The 18,900-nt window shown below is 39.9% G+C and overlaps 1 protein-coding gene across 1 annotated transcript in view; it reads right to left on the bottom strand.

Annotated features, from left to right (window-relative positions):
• Window positions 1–7,654: 7,654 nt before the first annotated feature.
• TG (thyroglobulin) overlaps window positions 7,655–18,900 on the bottom strand; it is a 148,069-nt gene continuing 136,823 nt past the window's right edge. The window contains exons 46-48 of the mRNA XM_066566615.1: window positions 13,685–13,825; window positions 12,715–12,905; window positions 7,655–8,012 (exon numbers count right to left, since the gene is read on the bottom strand). Of these exons, the coding sequence (XP_066422712.1) occupies window positions 7,900–8,012; window positions 12,715–12,905; window positions 13,685–13,825 (445 nt within the window). The 3' untranslated portion in view covers window positions 7,655–7,899. The remainder of the gene's footprint in view (window positions 8,013–12,714; window positions 12,906–13,684; window positions 13,826–18,900) is intronic.

Genomic DNA, 18,900 nt, shown 5'->3' with positions numbered 1-18,900 from the left:
TATTCATATCTCCCTGGGTAATCATAGCAATATTTCAGTTGCATTGAATCTGGTTTGTCTCATGATGCACACCTCTGGAAGGAGACTTGCACAGACAGAGGGAACATTTTGTGTTCAACTGTTCACCCTGCTTAACCCTGGCCCTCCTTCTCCCCAGCAGCACCAGCTGATGCTCTGACACGTGCTCTGAATGGGGACATCTGTCCCCCTCTCATCGTCCCTGCTCATCACTGGTCCTTCTTGCAAAAAGTCAACACCTAGGTTAGCAATCAAATTTCATCATCTGATATTTGATGCTTTTACCTCTTGTCCTGGTTCTGTCTGCACCGCAGCCCTCAGGGTGTTGGGAGGATGTTGGAATTTTTCCCCAGCTGTTTCTAAATTAGCCATGGACCAGGCTCAGCCCTGCAGCACTCCCCCTTTCTAAGGCTGGGGCTTGGTGGTCTTGCAGTGTCAGCAAGTTTGTTTTGCTCTTCCCTGACCATTGCTGTCATCAGGGAAGACAGATTTGAAGCCAGAGAGATTTTAGCTGTGGGTTTCAGTGGGAGAAGACCTTAGCTCTATTTGGCTTTCTGGTGTTTTTCAAAGTACTAAGAACTTCAGGCTGCTTCCAGGGCCAGACACTTTCTTGGCCAGTTGCAGGAAGTGTTCCTGATCTGGCTGCAGTTCAAGTGGCCAGAATTTCACTTGGATGAATTGTTCTTGTTGGAAATAATGTCCCCAATGTATTAGGCCAAAAAAAAGGCTTTTCTTTTGATGTAAGCTGTTATGCAGGTTCTTTTATCTCAGCAGACTTTCATTCACAGACCTATTTACTGTGGTGGTTGAGTGAAAATGCTGAGTGGGAATTAAAGATGTTGTGTCTCAGGAAGCACTGCAGTGCAGTTTGAATTTATTATTTTTTTCCTTTATACTATTACCATTAGATTTTATCTAGTACCCCTAAATGTCGCTCTTAGGGGTTGTGAATCATCTGCTTTCTGCAGAGCTCCACTCCTTTAATCAGTGCTAAACTAAGTCCCCAAGCACCTTTTAACATTAAAACACTATCTTATTTTAAATTTTCTTCCTCCCTCTATTTTATTTTTTATTCACAATCATCATGAAATGTTAGGTAAATCTCAGGAAAAGTGGAAGTAGAATATGTCTGAGTTCCTCACAGCAGAAGTACAACAAGGTCAGCTTGAAGGTGAGGGAGAAGAGTTGTCTGAAACCAATATAGACAGTGAGAAGAAATGGGATAGAGTGGAAATAAATAATTAGGGGTTAAAGAGAAGAGCAAAAGCAGCTGCAGAGGGCAAGAGTGGGCAGGAAGGAGGCTGAGTGCTGGCAAGCTCAGGCTCAGCAGCCCAGGGAGGGCTGTGGATATGGAGCAGGACTCTTCCAGGACAGCATTTCCCATTGGCTCAGGGCTGTGATGAAACCAAAATCAGTTGGGGAATGTGCATTTCTTGATATGCTGGCAAAAGCATCACCATTACAGATGAAAAGTGCCCCTTTTTGGAGTTTCACAAGCAATAGGATTGCTCTTCCACTAGTGTAAACTGATTTGTGCAGAAGGACCTGTCTGGAATAACGACCCCAGTTCCAGTGTCCTCACAAACACGACATTTTTCTCACACAAACCTGACCTATGGCAGCATCATGAGCAGGGTAGGAATGTGGTCTCCTCTAATTTACCTTTTCCTGAGGGTAATTTCTTACACTGCTGAACCTTAAAATCTACCTGCCCTTCCACTCCAGCCCCATCCTGCAGCCCTCAAGAGGTGACAGAAAAGGAGGATTCAAGCAAACAATAAAAGAAACCCATGAAGATGTGTTTAGGGGCTTACACTGGAACAGCCAGCCTTTCATTGGTGCTGAAAGGAAGCTAAAGCACTGTCACCAGCTTTGGGTCACTGACAGGTACACACAAATGGGTCCTCCATCAGAACAGCCTGGTCAGCTGTGGGGAACTGCATGCAATGGAAAGGAATGAGAATAATAACAGAAAAGGCAAATTTCACCCAAAATAAAAGGTAGTGGATTCAGTAGACCTAAGGAGTATGTTAGGTCTGTCTGGGCAGATGCCAAGCACCTGATCCCTGGGAATCACACTCAAAATTTACCTTTCTAGTCTTCCATCAAGCTTCATTGAGCTCCACTCTGTGAGACAATGGCCTGACTGAGAGCTAAGCATAGCCCAAGGGATCCATTTTTAGCATGCTAAAATGTTCCAAAAAAGGTGATAAAAAAGGTGTAAATCTGCAGCTGGACTCCAGGATGGAAGGTTGTGGGGAGGGGCTTGATGAAAAATGGTTTCTCAGAGAGAGTGCTCCTTTTGGAGCACTTGTGGCATCTTGGCAAAGGAATAATCCATTCCCTCATAAACACAGTCACCACTCTGAGTGCCACTGCTCTGAATCAGTGCAGCTTGCAGCCTCTGGCTCTGATGACATTTTTGACTTCAACTGAAAGGCAGGCCCATGGCTTTTCTGCCAAATTCAGGAGCCTCAGCCCTTGGTGAGGCGTTTATTACCAGGCAGGAAAGGAGTGAACTGCCATAGAAGTGATGTGAAGCAAACACCCTGTCAGAATTTGCCTTCTCTCCTGCCAGCCAGCTGCTGTCTCTGAAAGCAGTCAGGCTTGTGATAGGGTTTTTGACTGTGTTGGCTGGGTCAGAAACAGCTTTTCAGGATGTTTTAACAGACATAGGAGCCTGTCTCCTGAGAGTGCTGTCCTTGAGGAGTCCCTTGGGTGGGCGTGCAGCCCTTGCATCATCATGTCCAAGCCACAAGTTCTGACAGCCCAGGAGGCTGCAGCAGAAACTGTGAGAAAACAGAGCTTTGGAGTCACAGAAACCAGGCTGTCAGGCACAACTCTGGCTGTTCTTGAAAGCCTCATTCCATACCCACAACTTGTAGGAGTTATGGACAGTAATGAAGGGTAGGACTGTAGGTGTTAGGCTTAGCTTGCCCCCAGGATCCTAAGTTAGGTGCCTAAATAGCTTTGTGAATTTGGAGAGAATGGGGAGATGACACAGGACTCTCTTCAGCACATGGTGGGAAGGAACTGCTTCCTTTTGGGATGAAAGGAAGAGTCAGATTGAGGTCCATCCTTCCCCTGTGGTGAACATTGCTGGAAACATCTCTACTACATCTGCACCAAGTGCTGTTGGTCACCACCCCAGGCTGATCTACACCCTGTGAAACAGGATCTGATTTGTGTAACTGCCCTACACCTTACTCTGCTATAAGGTAACAGTTTGAATTTTTTTTCACTTTAGGCAGATCTGAGATGCTGAATTTAAATGGTGCTGCTTTGGCCTCTTCCTATGATAAACCAAGCAATCAGTTAATTATTTGAGTGATCTTTCACCATGGCCTTTATTTTAGAGCTGAATCTCCCAGGTAGCCAGCATCCAGCCATTGACTTTTGAATTGCCACTCCAAAGAGCAGCTATCAATTCACATTTATATTCCCTGTGGTTTAGGATACAAGTACTGAGTAAACTCTTCAGAGCCAGAATAAAGCCTTGCCTTACCTAGGTATCCTGTTTTTGAGGTATCCAGCCAAAATCTTTTAAACAGAAGACTTTTCACTGAAAAATCATCCTTCTGTTATTTAAAATTGACATATCTGAGCAATTGTGATTGCATAATGTGGAAGAACATCAAGTCTCTTTGCTCTTGAACTTGGGGCTCTCATTTCACTTAAGCTGACACATGCAGAGCAGTTCACTTTTTCAGTGGTATGTAAAAAAAGCTGCAGTAAACTGATTGTGACTCCTCTGAACTCTTTCCTGAATTTAAAACAGAGCTTTGGAGTGTGATATGTGAGTCTCTCTGGAGGTGTGCATTACTTCTCTGTGTGAGACAGTACCCATATGCTAATAATGTTCATGAACATGCTGGCTGCCCCTGAAAACTGTCCACTGTCTTGTTTGGAAGAAACAAAAATAAACAAGATTTTTAGTCTGTCTTGCTAAAGATCTCAGTCTGGACCAGGGAAGCTAAACAATAAGCTAAATTCTCCCCTTGTGGGTTAATGAACTGCTGCCAGTTGCAATGGTGCTTTTTTCTGTGGCCATCCACTCATCATGAAAGAGAAAAGGTTCCTAAATGAGCACTGACCATTGCACAGATGTTGGGTGGGGTTTCCAAAGCCATAATGGGAACCGAGCATCCAAATTCCCTACAGGGTAGTGGGATCTGATTTACAGAGCTCCTTAGCTTTGAAAAACAGCTGTAATGTTCAAAAATATCCAGTCCCATCTGACTCTGATCAGAGGCCTAGAAGATACTAAAAGTTAGATTGACTTGTGCTCACCAGACTGCCTGATTGTGTAAGAAGCAGGAAAGATAAACTCCTGAGGCATTGCCTCTCATGCTATGATAGCAGAATATATGAGGAATAACAACAGGAAAATAATAGCTTTTGTAATGATCCAAAATCTGTGCTGTGGAACACAGCATTCTCCACCCCCAGTCATACACCAGCCTCTCAAAGAGCGAATAGATTTGTCAGGAATCCTGATGCAAAACTGTTGTAATTGTCCTTGAGGGCACATGAGCTCTCAGCTGAGGTTCACTGAGTTTTAGCCAGTGCTGGATTCAAAGGGTCTTCCCTGGGCAGCTGGAAAACCTGGAGAAGGAGCCAACATCATCATGACCAAAGGCCATGCTAGAGGATTCACATCTGCAGGAGCAGGAAGTAACAATCCTCAGCATTGGGCCAGATCAGCCTCATATAAAAACAGGAAAAAAATAGAAAATTTTGAAAGCCCTGGCTATCTCATTCCGATTAAGCACACTCTCTCATACCTGAAACTTAAATAAAATCCTAGCCAGGCCAGTGTCTGTGTTTCAAAGACCAAATGAGAACCATTTGGAGGATCTTTTGATTTGTTTATTTGTTTTTAAGCCTCACACAGGGAGAAGCAACAGTCCATAAATATCTAATTACTACTACATAAGCCACTGCTGTAGAGCAGTGTAGTTGGAGCAAGTTAGAGAGAATGTGAGTCTTTATGTAATACATAACATTGACTATGATGCTGCTATGGCGAAAGACTGAGTCCCTAATTTTAGCCAAGGGAATTATATGATGTCGGTAATAGCAGGATGACAACTGTGATGTTCCAGCTCTCTATGTGTCAAGTACTTATGCAAACAATCAATGGTCCAGCATTGCCATTAAGTCAGTTGTTTTCTTTCCAACTCTGCATGGTAAAATATTTCTAATACTCCACATTTTTTCTCTGTTGCCTAATACCTCCTGTGTGCAAAAAATCACACACAAAATGCTGTAGGTTAGATATTCAAATATTAAAAGCAACATATACAGAAAGGTTCTGATGGCTTGTCTTTCAAAAAGTTCAGATTAAATAACTTAAATGGCATTAACTTGAGTTGTCTGTGTGTGTGCTCATAGGAAGTTTTAAAGAATGCTGCCCTTTTAAAATATTATAGCCATTTCCAGTAGGAAGGAGGAAAGCATGGCTCTAGTTGTGCTTCTGTGCATTGCTTCAGCACCAGATCACTGGAGTCTTTGGTATTTCAGTTTAGAGCTCAATGACCTAAATAGTCTGGGAATGTATTTTTCTTACTAGGAATTATATGTGGGAGCAGACTTGGCCTCTCAGTATCACCCAGGCTAAAGTTTCCTGACCTCTGTCAGTCAGTCCACATGTGTGCTTTTCTAATTAAATCTCCTGTTGGATTTGACCAGGATATTTCTAACAGTGTGGTTCCCCATAAGAAAGAGGAGTAAACTCAGGAAGGTGATGAGACTCACAGCCAAAAAGACTGAATCACTTGTGCTAATGCAAAAGTTGTCTTGGAATGCAAAGATGTTTCAGCTTAAGGATATGGGATGCAAGATGAGGAAATGTGGAATTACAGGAACACAAAGGATCATGGGACTGCATTTGTCAGCATCAAAATGTGCCTTGACAGAAGCAAGTTTAAAGAAGCATGGAGAATGAGCAGGACTAGCATAAGAGAAGAAGAGCATGCAGAGAACTGGGGAAGAATATATTCATGCTTTTTTAAAGAGGAAACCAACACTAGGCTATAGAAAAGACACTTCTAGGAAACCTGGAGAGAGACAGAACAGTCTAAAGAGCTGCATCCACTGTAACAGGTTATGTGGGGGGAAGTCAGACGTGAAATTAAGACATTTTACAAAAAATCCACTCTTAAAGAGTCTCTTTTACCAAATTGCCCATTGAGCTGGATATCTCAGGAGGGGATATCCAGTCAGATAAAAAAGCCAGTCAGACCTGTCCATCTAGCAGTCCTACTAGATGGCCAAGCCTGTAATTAGGAGCCTGCAAGGCTAAGTTGCTGCATTCCTAGCTCAAAATGAAAATCTTTTCTCAAATTCCTGAGATATCTCTGGCCTCAAGGTGGAGCTGAATAGTGAGTGGGAAAAGATTATATATTTGTCTTTCATTAACATAAGTCAATACTGAATCCTTTTAAATCTGTTCTCTGTTTGCCAGTTCTATGGGCAGCAGAATAATACTGGAGTTGCTGTGACCAACAATTTGTTCTCAAATAGGGCAAAAATAAGCCCAGTCTTGCCCAAGGAATCAGAGCTGCTGTATCTATGGTTACTGCAAAGAAAGCATCCTCTGTTGAGATAGATGTTTAATATCTGGGCTTTTTAAAAAGCTCTTAAATAGTTTTGGGTTTTGTTCTGTTTGGTTTTTTTGGGGGTTTTTTTTCCCTTTACAGTTAGCTAGTTTAGGTATAGCTAATGATGGAAACCAAGTTTGAGTTCTCCATATTTACTCTTTTATATTTAACCAGTTAACAAGCTTCTTGATTCTTCCAATGTTTTTACTATTTATTGAAAAGGATGTAAGTGTAAGAACTAGGAATGTTACACAGTTCTTCTTCCATCTTGGTAAGACCTTTGGAACCTGGATACATGGCAGACAGCAGTAACAGCTCATGTGTTGTCAAAGGGCTCAAGCAGCAAACAAAACCTTATGAGTTGTTTTCCTAAACCATTTCAGCACTGCACAAGAAATTTGTGTCCTACTGGGCAACCTTGATTTTACTTTTTGTGAGGTCTCATGAACATGTGTGTGATACACTGTCAACTGAAGGCTGTCTGTTGCCAAATGAGCCCAGCAATAAATTAACAGCCTAATCCAAAATACCTTCAGAGCCATTAGAGGTATCTTATGATTTTCCTTATTCTTCAAAAACTATTGTGTATCTCATCTTCTTCTTTAAAAAGATAGGTGTCCCAGGGATGGCATGATCTAAGCTTTAATGAACATATTCTTTGCATTATCTCTTCTGTGTACTCTGCCTTATCCAAATAGTCTTCAAATAATTTCACAGGGGACCATGAATATAGCATGTGCATGACTTCATGTGAACACACTCAATGCATACTCTTGATTCCCTTCTTAATTGCTCTTCCTTCCTACTCTAGACTTCAGTTTTCTCCAGAATGCCAAACCAATCTCTCTCCTATCAGCAGCTTGTGATGGGATGAGTAATAAAAAAGGATAATACAGATATGGCATTTAACAAATCTGAGCCTCATCATTAAGGGGCTTCTGAGTATTTTAATGTCTGTCCTTTTCTGGCTGATGGTACCTAGAATATGCTGGCATTTGTGTAGTTGCAAGAAATAAAGACCAAGTGTATTTGTTTTGGTTTTGCAGGTTTTATTAGTACTTAATTTTTTTTCGAATTACAGTCTCTTTCAAGTTAAAACATTAGCTGTAGTGCTCATTTTGTGCCATATTATTAAATTTTCTTGAAAACTACTTATTGAAAGGTCTAATGGACTTGTTGAGAAAGTTAACTAAAAGAAGTGTTCATCTGGTGTGAGATGGTTGTGTGGGTGCACAATTGTGTGACAAAGCCACCCCACAGCCCTGTGATTCCCTATTCCCTATCTGCTGTAAGCCACCTCATCTCCCAGGGGCTGGCTCTCCAGGGAGGTAACTTCACTTGGAGTTTCACCAGAGCTGTTTCCTGCAGAGGGCTCTCCACCACTTGCACTTCCTGAAAGAACAATACAATTAAGATTAAAATAGATGTCATATCATTGAGGCAGCAAGCTACAGCGTACACATTTTTTCAGTCACACCTAAAAACCTTTCATGCAGCTATAAATGTTCAAGAAACTGGTTTTTTCAGTTGGCAATCCATTGCAAAATGCTTTAAGAGTAATGGTAGATCACTTCATGTTAATTAAGTATTGTCCTTTAAATAACTGCCATTGGAATACATAATAGTTTTTTCTCCACTCATGAAAGGTTTTATTTTTCTATTGTCTCTGAAAATTCCTTGCCAGGTAGGAAGTGTGGGCAACATTAATTTTTTGTATGTCTGTAATACAAAAAAGCCCCAAATACTCACCTCCAGTAAATCTTTTCTTTGTTATTTTTTACCTTCTATAATTTCAGTTTTCAACCCTATTTCAGTGATGCAGTTGCCTCAACACCACCAAGTTCTGTCAAGAAAGTGCACTGAGGGTGTTTATTTAATGCCTCATAGCCAAAGTGCTCTCATTGCTGCACACATGTCCCTCATACTAAAGGAATGTTTTCTATTCGAGATTTCCAAAAAAGAAGGTGTGACTAGAAAGGATAAAAGATGAATGCTAACAACAACATTCCTGATTCAGTTTTGATTCAAGCGTGAACTCTGAATACTCTTACTTTGTTTGGACTCTCATTTGGCTTACATGGCATCCTAGAGCTCTTGGAGAAGGCTCCAGCTTTGCTACCTGTTGAATTTTCCATAGATAAAGTCCAACCTGGTTAACTTGGGCATGGGAAATATACCTAAAAGTCAAAATTTAGGCACATGAGTTAGGCAGACAAGATTTCACTGTGAGACACTAATGGCATCTCTTTCTCCCCAGCTGCAAGACTGTTACAGAGGTACTTGCTTTAGGAGGATTGGTTCTGTTTAGATACCAGCTGGAGGAGTAAGAGATGCAGGCTGGATCCAACTCCACCTGTTTGGGATGCACTGAGAGGCCTCTCACAAAGGGACTCACTGTTAGGCACACGCAGTCCACCACACTATGTAACAGGAATGTTAGCATCCAGACATCTGTCTGAATATATATAAACATTCTGGAGCTCCTGTTTTGAACTGAATTTCTAACTGAATTTCAAGTTATTAACACATTCCCTGGAAAAAGCCATCCACAGCTCCTTTTTTCCACAATTGCCACTCTTCTTGTTTCTCAGTTTGATGTTTCCCATGGAAACCGTCATAATTCAAAATATAAAACACATCTTTGAAATGCAGCCATGGGAGCTCCAAACCTCTTCAAGCACCATCACTTTCATAATTCCCCAAGCAAACTGCTCCTCAAAATGCCAACTTTACAAACTGGTCTCAAACAAAACCTCAAGAGATGGTTAGTTCATTGGCAATGAAACAGATTTCAAGTTCCCTCCATAGTTTGTAAAGGCACTGCCAGCAAACATTATGATGAATCATTGCATTTATTACATGGATTTTTAAAAACTATCTTCAAATACAACAACATACATTCCAATTATGTGCCAGGGACAAATGATACATTCTGTCATTAAATATTTTGGTCTGATCACAAAACGAAACACAAACTTGGACAATTTTTTTACTAAATGGAAAGAAAATTACAGGTAACAGTTAAGATAAACAGCTTCTATATCCAGCAGTGAATAACCTAAAAGACATCTCAGATTCTTAATATGAGAGGTTTTATTCCAGATGCTGAAATTTATGAGTTTAGCTTAAACCACAGCAAGGAATACCTCAGTTTTCTGTTGGACAGAGATATTGAGCTTTGAGCCTTTAGTCATCCCTGATTTGACATTTCCAAGTCAAGATATTTCCCACAGCGGTATAAAAAGGATTGAGAAAAAAATTTTAAATGCCAGTTCCAGCTATATTTTATGATCATTGGTTTGTCCAGTTCTTCTCCATTTTATTGAAATAAATTGGGAATTTTTTTGCTTATAGATTCCAGATGGTATATGAAGGTGGAAAAATATTGATTTTAAGGAAAAGATGAGATGAACAAAACAGGATTCATCACAGCTGGTTGAGATTGCATCATACTAGATCCTGTACGCTTTGTGATGTGAAGACTGGAATGTTTTGTTATCCATGCTTCTCGCTGGCACACTTCTAAATTCCATCTACTTGGCATGAGGCCACAAATTGCAACTCACAACAACAATCCAAGGACACTTTCATGAACATTTATAATTTTTGAAAGGCAGAAAAGTGTTAGATTGGATCTTGGGGTAGATGACAGACAAATAAATCCCCCTCAGGAAGGAGTACAAGGTGCAACATCCAAAAATGGTTTGCAGCATTGTTCTTTCAAATCTGGTGCTCAGCATATGCCAAGGTCCCACAGGACAGCCTGACAGCTCTCCAGGAGCAGAGGCTGGAGCAGTCAGGGAACAACAGAGGTGCAGGGCTGCAGTTCTGAGGGAGGTACAGCAAACTGGGTGCAAGGACACACATCAACAAGGTAAAAAAAATAATGTATAGGGACTCAATTCCTGCAGAATCTAATTTTTGGGAGCCATGCAGGTGATGAATTTCTTCTCGTAGACTGACACTGCTTTGGCATGAATTTCAGCCCAATATCCTCTCAAAAATAAATTAAGGGTGTTCAGCCATCACCATCTGATTTTTTTGCACTTTTTCAAAGTGAACTGATGAACATTATGAATCTTTTCTCATAAGGACTTAGGCTCAGATTGTTATCAAGAGACTCACAAGTGTCTCTGTAAATTACCATCCCAGGCTAAGGGGTCTGTAGCAGAAAAGGGTTTCATGTGATGTCTACTTAAATAGTATGAAAAAGTTTAATATTCAAGAGATAACAGATTAAAAATGACTATCAAAACAGTGTCAAGCCCACATTTCTGTGAGATGGAATTTAGCTTGGAATTTAGCTTAGATGGAATTTAGAAATCAGCTTTGTAACTGCATTACCATGGTGCTGAGGCCAAGCAAATACTGCCTAAGAGATCCAGCTGGGTGTACTCAGTTCTGCTTGAAGATTAACATGTACTTTTTAAACATTTTCTTGACAATCCATACTCCATAAATGTCACACTCTATGGCTTATTTTCAAATATTTTACTCAACCTTTTGAATTCTTCAAGTATGTTTTTCTCTTGCTCCCTGTATGTTTAACATGCAAGTATTTGGCTTTGGCTGTGGAGAAGAGCAGGATATTGAGCTAGACAGATCATTGGACTAAACCATACATGAATTTTGTGTTACTACACTAGTCTGGATAGTTTTAAATATTGTCTATGTCAAAACCAATATGCCCTGGTGGATATTTTCCCACTTTTGGGGGAATTTCCATAGGTGCTAGGAATAGTCTCTGTCCGTGGTGCTTGGTCAGCAGTCACTCTGCCAGAGCTGTGACTTCAGCCCAGTCTGGCATTACACAGCCACAGTGCTGTCAGGTGAGGTTCAAAAATATCTAGGAGTTATTGCCAGGACTGTTTAAACCTCAGAATAAAGCTGTGAAAATTAGCTATATCTCAATCAGCACAAAGCCATTGAAGACATCAAAGTATCCCCTCTGACCCTGAAAGACAATGAGGTATACCAAGAAACTGATGAAAAGGCTGACAACAAAATCTTGGCTCCACTTTGGAAGAAAGACCATGAGTAAAGATTGAGATTGTCTATTGAATGAGAGAATTGATGCTCTGTGTCTGCATCAGAACCACCAGCTTGATGGTTCTGAGACATTTTAGTTTTGAGTCACTCAAACATCAGCCTCAGCCCATCTGAGGTCTCGTGTCAGGCACAGATAGCCTGGGTAGCTCAGTGTCTTGGAAAGTACATTTTGTTCCCAGAAATTCAACAGCCCCCAAAGCAGACCAAGCCTGAACTGTATTCACTGTGAAGATGAATCCTTAGGACATAAAAAATAGATGCAAAACTTGCAGGCCTCCAAGAACAATTCAAAACATCTCTGCCTGCCAAAAAGGGATGCTTTTGTTTGGTTTGCTTGAGGCTATCCATATTTATTTACAAGATACACAGATATGAAGGGGAGTATATTTACTAGAATAAATTCAGGACAGACAGCAGATTGAAATCTAAGGAGAGTTGCTTTACTGTCCTAAGCAGTAAGAAAAAATTGAAGGGCTCTCATGGCTGCATTAAAATTTATGGCAAATATAAAAGGACACATGCAAGAGGCATAATCCCCACAGCTATAAAAAAAGTCGAATAAACTAATGTACTGAGAAGTCAAAGCATGCAGGAACCATAACAAGATATAAAGCCTCAGCTGCAATTTTACAGTGGATGGAAATGATTTGTGCTCCTCCTAATCCATAGGAGTCTCAACATTCTCATGTTAGGTGTTTCCAGTATACAAAAGAGGCCTGTGTACACAGCCTTCTGGTTTACCCAGAGTCTATATTATGACTGTAAACAGGGAGCAAGCTCTCTCTATGGCTTCATCACATCTTCTACCATCATAAGAATATTTCTCTACCTAGTTAAAGTCCAGGACAATTAAACTTTAATACACATTATCTGCTATAAAGTAAATTTGTTTAGTGTTACATTCTTAACTACATACCCTGGACATTGCAAGATGTTTAATTTGCAAAAAGTGTTTTTCTACAGCAATGTAACAGCACTATAGTCAGATAAAAACATTTAGCAGAGAATTTAGGGTTTATTTAATGTCAGAAAACACTCTTCTCACCTGTGGATGCTTTCAGCCTTCTGATATAATCAGACCAAAAGGAACAGTCTGCTTTTTTCAGTCCTTTAAGAGTTGGCAAAGAAACAGTGAATTCCTTGTAGTTATCGCCACCATCACTTGACAGATACATAGGCCAGGCAGGCATCACCCCCAGCATCCTTCTCGAGAAACTGTGTGGGTAGTTTGGATTTCTAAGGGAGTGGGAGACATTATCATTAGAAAAGAATGAACAATAAAATGATAAGAAGATTGGCTAGGTCAGGGAAATGTGCATCCAGTCCCTCTGACCAGAAGGGTTCAGATTCAGTCCAGACTGGTGAATCATTCATGGTGCCTCATCCGACAGTACTTTTTTAATCTGGTTCACCTCCTAAGAACAGGTACATAGAACCTGCATAGACACAGGCTTATGAACACCCTCAACAACCTTCAATCCCAGCCCAACCCAAGACACTGGAAAAAGCACACTAAGTCAGTATTCCCACCATTCCCCCACTAGGTTTCCAGAGATACTCCTCATTCTCAAGCATGGCCACAGCACAGTAGCACAGAATGATGTTCACAGAGTAATTGGTAAAGGGTGCACTGTGTCTTCTTGTGCTTTCCCTTTTCTTATGAGAGAAAGAGAACTCTTAGCCAAGAAGTTTAAGAATTGGGGTCCTAGAACTAAGCTCTGGAGACGAGCAAGGTCTTTGAAGCCTGCATGTACTTTAGTAGGATTTGCAGCTGGTCAATGGAGATAAAATGTCTATTCCCCCTGACTAAGTCTTATATTCTGAACCCTTGGTGGCTGCTCTGGTTGGTAACTTGGCTATGACTTTCCAACAGTGTGGACCAAATCCCACTGTAGTTTTACAAACTGTAGAGGAAATGGAGATGATTAAGTGAGGGCAGGGTCTGGACTGACGACATTCCCTCTACTTCTCACCATCTCCCCAGTCACAGCAATTCTTAAATGTCTCACACTTACCCAGAGTTTATGAAGTTGGAGATATACTGCATAATTTGCAAGGAAAGGCCCTTTTCTTCATCAGTAAATTGTGCTTCATACTTTGGGTAAAAGGGTAGACCAAATGCATACTGAACATCCAGCAGGAACTCCTGACCTGAGCTAAACCAAATATTTATAGGAAGATAATTAAAACCATCATTTATTTATTTGTGGAAGAAAGAGAAATAAATTACTTCAGAGAATAAAGCAAAGTTGTAAATAATTAATGACCATTAATTAGAGTGTGGTGAGCTGTGGGACTTCTTCAATCCAAAACATAAATGAAGAGCAAGCAATAACAAGGAGAATTTTCCATTATGTTAGTGCAGCGTCTTTAACATTTGTTACAAAAGGAAACTGTGGAAGGCATTAGGGCACATTTTCTAAATTATCTGGGTGTATAAAGGAGAGTGATAGAGGGAGAAAGTCACTTGGCTATTACTTAAATGCCTCTTAAGTTTTGGACAGATTTTCACTAAAATTAAATTCAGAAAGTGGAAGCAAGTGGTGACATGGATTCTGGCAGCCACAATGGAAGGTTAATTATGGCTTATTTCACAGACTTGGAATAAAATTCTGGCCTTTCTTAGCAGCAACTGGAGTTTTTCCATTGACTTCATTGTGGCCAGGATTCTGGATAAGAAAAGATGTAATAGGAGATGTTTATGAAGATTTCTCTTAGACATAGTTTTAATCTAATTTCTCTGCTGGCTGGGTGGTTTTTGGTTCATCCCAAGTTTTATATGGCAGACAAATCAAAACAGCTTGAAATAATCTGATAAGATATAAGATAGAACAACTGCTATGTAGTTCCACATAGTACTTATAACTCATTATAAGGAATATTTCAACATTTCAGAGACAAGATTGGCCAGGTAAGACTTGCAGGACCTAATTGCAAAGATTTCAACATTGTCAAGTCCTGCAGAACAATAGTGGCCAGCTTCTACAAATAAAATTATAACTAAACTATGTTCTACACATAGCTTTGAACCACAGCTCAGGGGGAGATATTTCTGGACTGGTCCAATTGCATTTTCCATATCTCCACATTTGGACAATGGTCTTACTGACTTGGTTTAAGGCTGCATGAAGGCAGACAGCATCAGGGGACCTGAGACAAGGAACAGATGTCTGTGAGTGAAGAATAAACAAATCCCAGATCCACTCAACAAGATTTCATCTGCAGTGGCATTTGTCAAAAGGTAGCACAACTGAAACTATTTTATCTTTGGACATGAAATGCAGCAGCACTGGTGTGAATCTAATACTGCCTCCAATGGAACAAGGAATGTTCCACCACCATTATGGGCAGGTGGTCTAAAAGCAAGATGACTGGTTTACATTTTATGAGTAGTGGCACCAAAGCCTCTATTTTGAAAAGCACACAGCCCCCTAAATGAAATACATCTTGGGTTGTGTTTTCCTTAGTCTTATCATAATACCTCAGTAATACTTTGCATCTGGAAAGTGAATTATTCACAGATTATTCACCAAAAAAATGTAGAACTGAAACAACATTAAAGCATATTTTTCTTCCCCAAATATTTATAGAAGGATTAAGCAAGATCATAGTTTAATAATTTTGCCTTAAAAATAATTTGCTTGGCCCAGTATATAACAGCAATTTCTTGTGTCAGTATTGCAGCAAAGGTAAGATATACTTAAAGAGGCAATTTTCTTGGCAAAGAAGAGTCACTTTTGATTAGATTAGAGGACATGAAATTAGATGAGGTGCAATGAAGAGACAAATCTACCATTTAGGGACTGCATAGCAGAGGTGAAACTTAGCTGTGAAGCTAAAACAAGTAAGCTGGGACTGGGGGTTTACCCCTAAATGGGATTTTGTTCTTAGCCCTCATGTTTCTAGAGGTGAAAACTGTTAAGGTCACAGTCCAGACTAATCTCATAAATAGAGAATTTATTTTATTTGAAATTATTTGTATGACTGTACTCGGTTTGATACAGAGATATAAAGTGGTACAAACCCCTACAATTTCACAATCTGCTTTCAATATTTCTGCTTGATGAGAAAGAAAACATGAGGATGAGAGAAAACCTCTGAGGTTAAGAGGGGAAAAAGGCACATACATAAATGCACAGAAGAGCAGGAAAGACAACTGGGAAACATCTAGATGGCAGCTGGATGGGAAATATCAGGAGAATATTTCTGTCTCCTTCCTCAAACTCTGATCATAGAATCATAGAATCATAGAATCATAGAATCATGATCATAGAATCACAGAGTCATAAAATAACAGAACCATAAAATGGTTTGGGTCAGAAGGGACCAGAGGGAAGTGAAAAATGCACAGAAATACCCAAACAAGGATTTTGGAGTCGTGTAGGAGCTCTGAACATACTTAAGGTAACACCAGGTAGTGACACTGTTTTCACTGGAAAAATAGAGTGAGAGAAAGAAAGGAGAGACAAATAAATAAGTATTTATAGCTTTGCTGTTGGACACTGCCAGCTCTGAAGGGAGGTTTTTATTTCCTGAGCTGCTCCAAACTGCACTCCCAAGCATGTGCTCAACAGCAGCAGCTCTAAATGGGGATGTGAAGGCCCCACAACTGTTGGACTTCAGAGGACAATTTGACAAAAGGGAGGACTGCAGAGACAAGGGCAAAAGGAGTTTTTAAGGAAACCAAATAGCAACTAACTTCCTCTACTGAAGGCCCTTTTCAAGGAACAGATCTATTATTTTAAAGACATCAGTGAATATAATTATGTGTAAGGATGAAATCTTGGCTTTGATAATTTTACAGAACTAGTACTTTGTGCAAAGATGGCTCTTCAGATTTTCTCTGTATAGCTTTGCTTTTTAAGATGTCAATATTTTTCAGATACACAGCTCTTTTTATTTGGCAGGCCAGTAAATTATGCCATGGGGAAGAGAGAAGCCAGATCCTACAACTTTGTTCACACTAAAATGAGCTCTCAATGGGGAATTCTTACCTCACCTCAGAAGCGAAGTGCTGCTGGAGCCCAGTTTACAGAAAAATAGATGTTAAAATCAGGAACTTTGTGACATTCATAACCAACAATTTAACAACAGACCCTGAAATATCATTTGCTGGGAATTTTTATTATCCAGTGCCAAGCCATTTAACTGGGAAGGTATAGGTTCTGAGAAAATTTTCCTTAAACCTAAGATGGATTTTCCATTTAAATTTCCAAGTAGGAAAGACAGAAAGAGATTACTCAGCCACCAGATACTCCACTTCTCTCTCTGCAGAACTGTGACTACTTTCACACACAAAGGACAGCTTCAACAGGGAAGATTAAAAGATGAGTAGATCAGAATTTAGAACAAAACCAGCCCAGTTATGGTTGATTTGGTTTAAATTCTGGTTCCAAATCAAGCAGAGCATAAATATAAGCCCCCATGTCCAAGAGCTGAAATTAAAATTTTTATCACAAGCTTTTGGCACAGAAAAAAAACCAAGCCAAATCAACAACTAAAAAATAATACCAGACAAAAAAAAAAAACCCAAACCAAAATGCCTCACCACCACCCCCCCCAATTCAGAAATCCTCAAAAACTTTGCAAAATGGAATTGTCATTACTGGCAATCCATAATCAGAGCAGTCAGAACAGAATATGATCTGGCAGACTACCATGCTATGTTAGGACTGAATGCACAACTCAGAGCTGGGGCTGCAGGGACCTCACAGTGGGATCCATAGTAAATTAGGACATAGATCTCATTTTGAACCTTGTCCTTGTTCTAGGTCTGGCTAATTATTTCAGACTGGAAACTCATTTTGATGATTAATGACTTACTCTAGCCTAATATTTCTCCTTTTCCTTTTATTTAAAAATAGGTCTTAGTCTCTGTTCCAACTAATATCAATTAATCTCAAAGCATTTTGAGTCATAGCTTCTATTCTTAGTTGCCTTAATGTAGATTTTGGTTCTATTTTAGAACTCTACACACAGACAGAAGCCAACGTAAATTAGCTTAAAATTTTAATAATATCCTATATGATACCAAAACACCAAACTTCCCACTGCTATTCAATCATTTACATTTTATAATAACAAGATAGATATAACTAGCTAGAGTTCAGCCAGAATTACCAGTGATCATCTGAGAAATGCAGAAGAAACATTGTGCTCAAACTCATGTCAGTCACCAAGTAAAGCAGATGTTGGCAATCTGTGACAGATTGCTGAGATAATAAAAGCATTTGTCCTTTAATGTAAACTTTTGTGAGAATAACTGCTCCTTCTAATAATTCTGTGAAATATTTTGTGTTAGAGAAGAGATCATGGCTTTCAGTTCCCAGCCTCACAATCAAGGCCCTGTTCTGTATCCCATTTGCAAGGACATGTCTACCACTGGGAAGGTAAAAATCCCCACCTCTTCAGTGTCACTTGGCTTTGCTGAGAACAGGTTATTTACATGCTGAGTGAGTTGAACAGCACAGGTTCTGAAACCCAGACTCAAAGGCTGCCCATAAATCTCCTGCTGATTTGAGCTGAAATAGGATTTCATAACAACTCTGTCCCAGGAGAAGAGGATATGATCTACATAAAATGTTCCACTGCCTGTGTGCTCTTCTGCCCCCATTCTGGTTTTTATTTTCAGCAAATGCATTTAAAATATTTTTGTAAGAATGACTGGAAATATTAAATGTGCAATTAAAATTGCACCCATCTGCATTATCTTCACATTAACACCAGCAGATTTTTCCAGAGTATATTTGCATATCCAGTATCCTGAAAAGCCATTGTCTCATCCATGTCATGGGAGAGGAGCAGCCTACCAACCCTGCACTTTGCTTGGACTGAAATGGTCATTTGTATGCCAAGCAAAAATAATTTTTAAAATTATATACAGCCACACACTTTATGAAAGAAAATGGTATGTGATTGCAGGGAGAAAAAAATAATCAAAGGATAGCTGGATATTTATAGAAATTCAGTGAGCCAATATGAGGTCTGGTGTGACCTCAGCAGTTCTAGGGATGGATTTGGCTCATTGTGTCTCCTCTCATCATGAACTCCTGCCAAAAAAATGGGGGAAAGGATGTGAAAAACAGATGAACGCTTTACTTTCTTCTTTTCAGGAAAATCAGGACATATGGAAAAAGCTTAACTCCTAACAGGATTAAACTGCCAAGTTTATCCACCTTTGTACCAAAAAAGCCCTGTAGATACATGTGATTTGCAAAAGTATTCTAGAGTT

Source organism: Molothrus aeneus, chromosome 1 (genome assembly GCF_037042795.1).
Source record: "Molothrus aeneus isolate 106 chromosome 1, BPBGC_Maene_1.0, whole genome shotgun sequence".
Taxonomy (NCBI): Eukaryota; Metazoa; Chordata; class Aves; order Passeriformes; family Icteridae; genus Molothrus; species Molothrus aeneus.
Note: the sequence above shows the minus strand (reverse complement) of the source record. Positions and strands in the feature narration are given on the sequence as shown.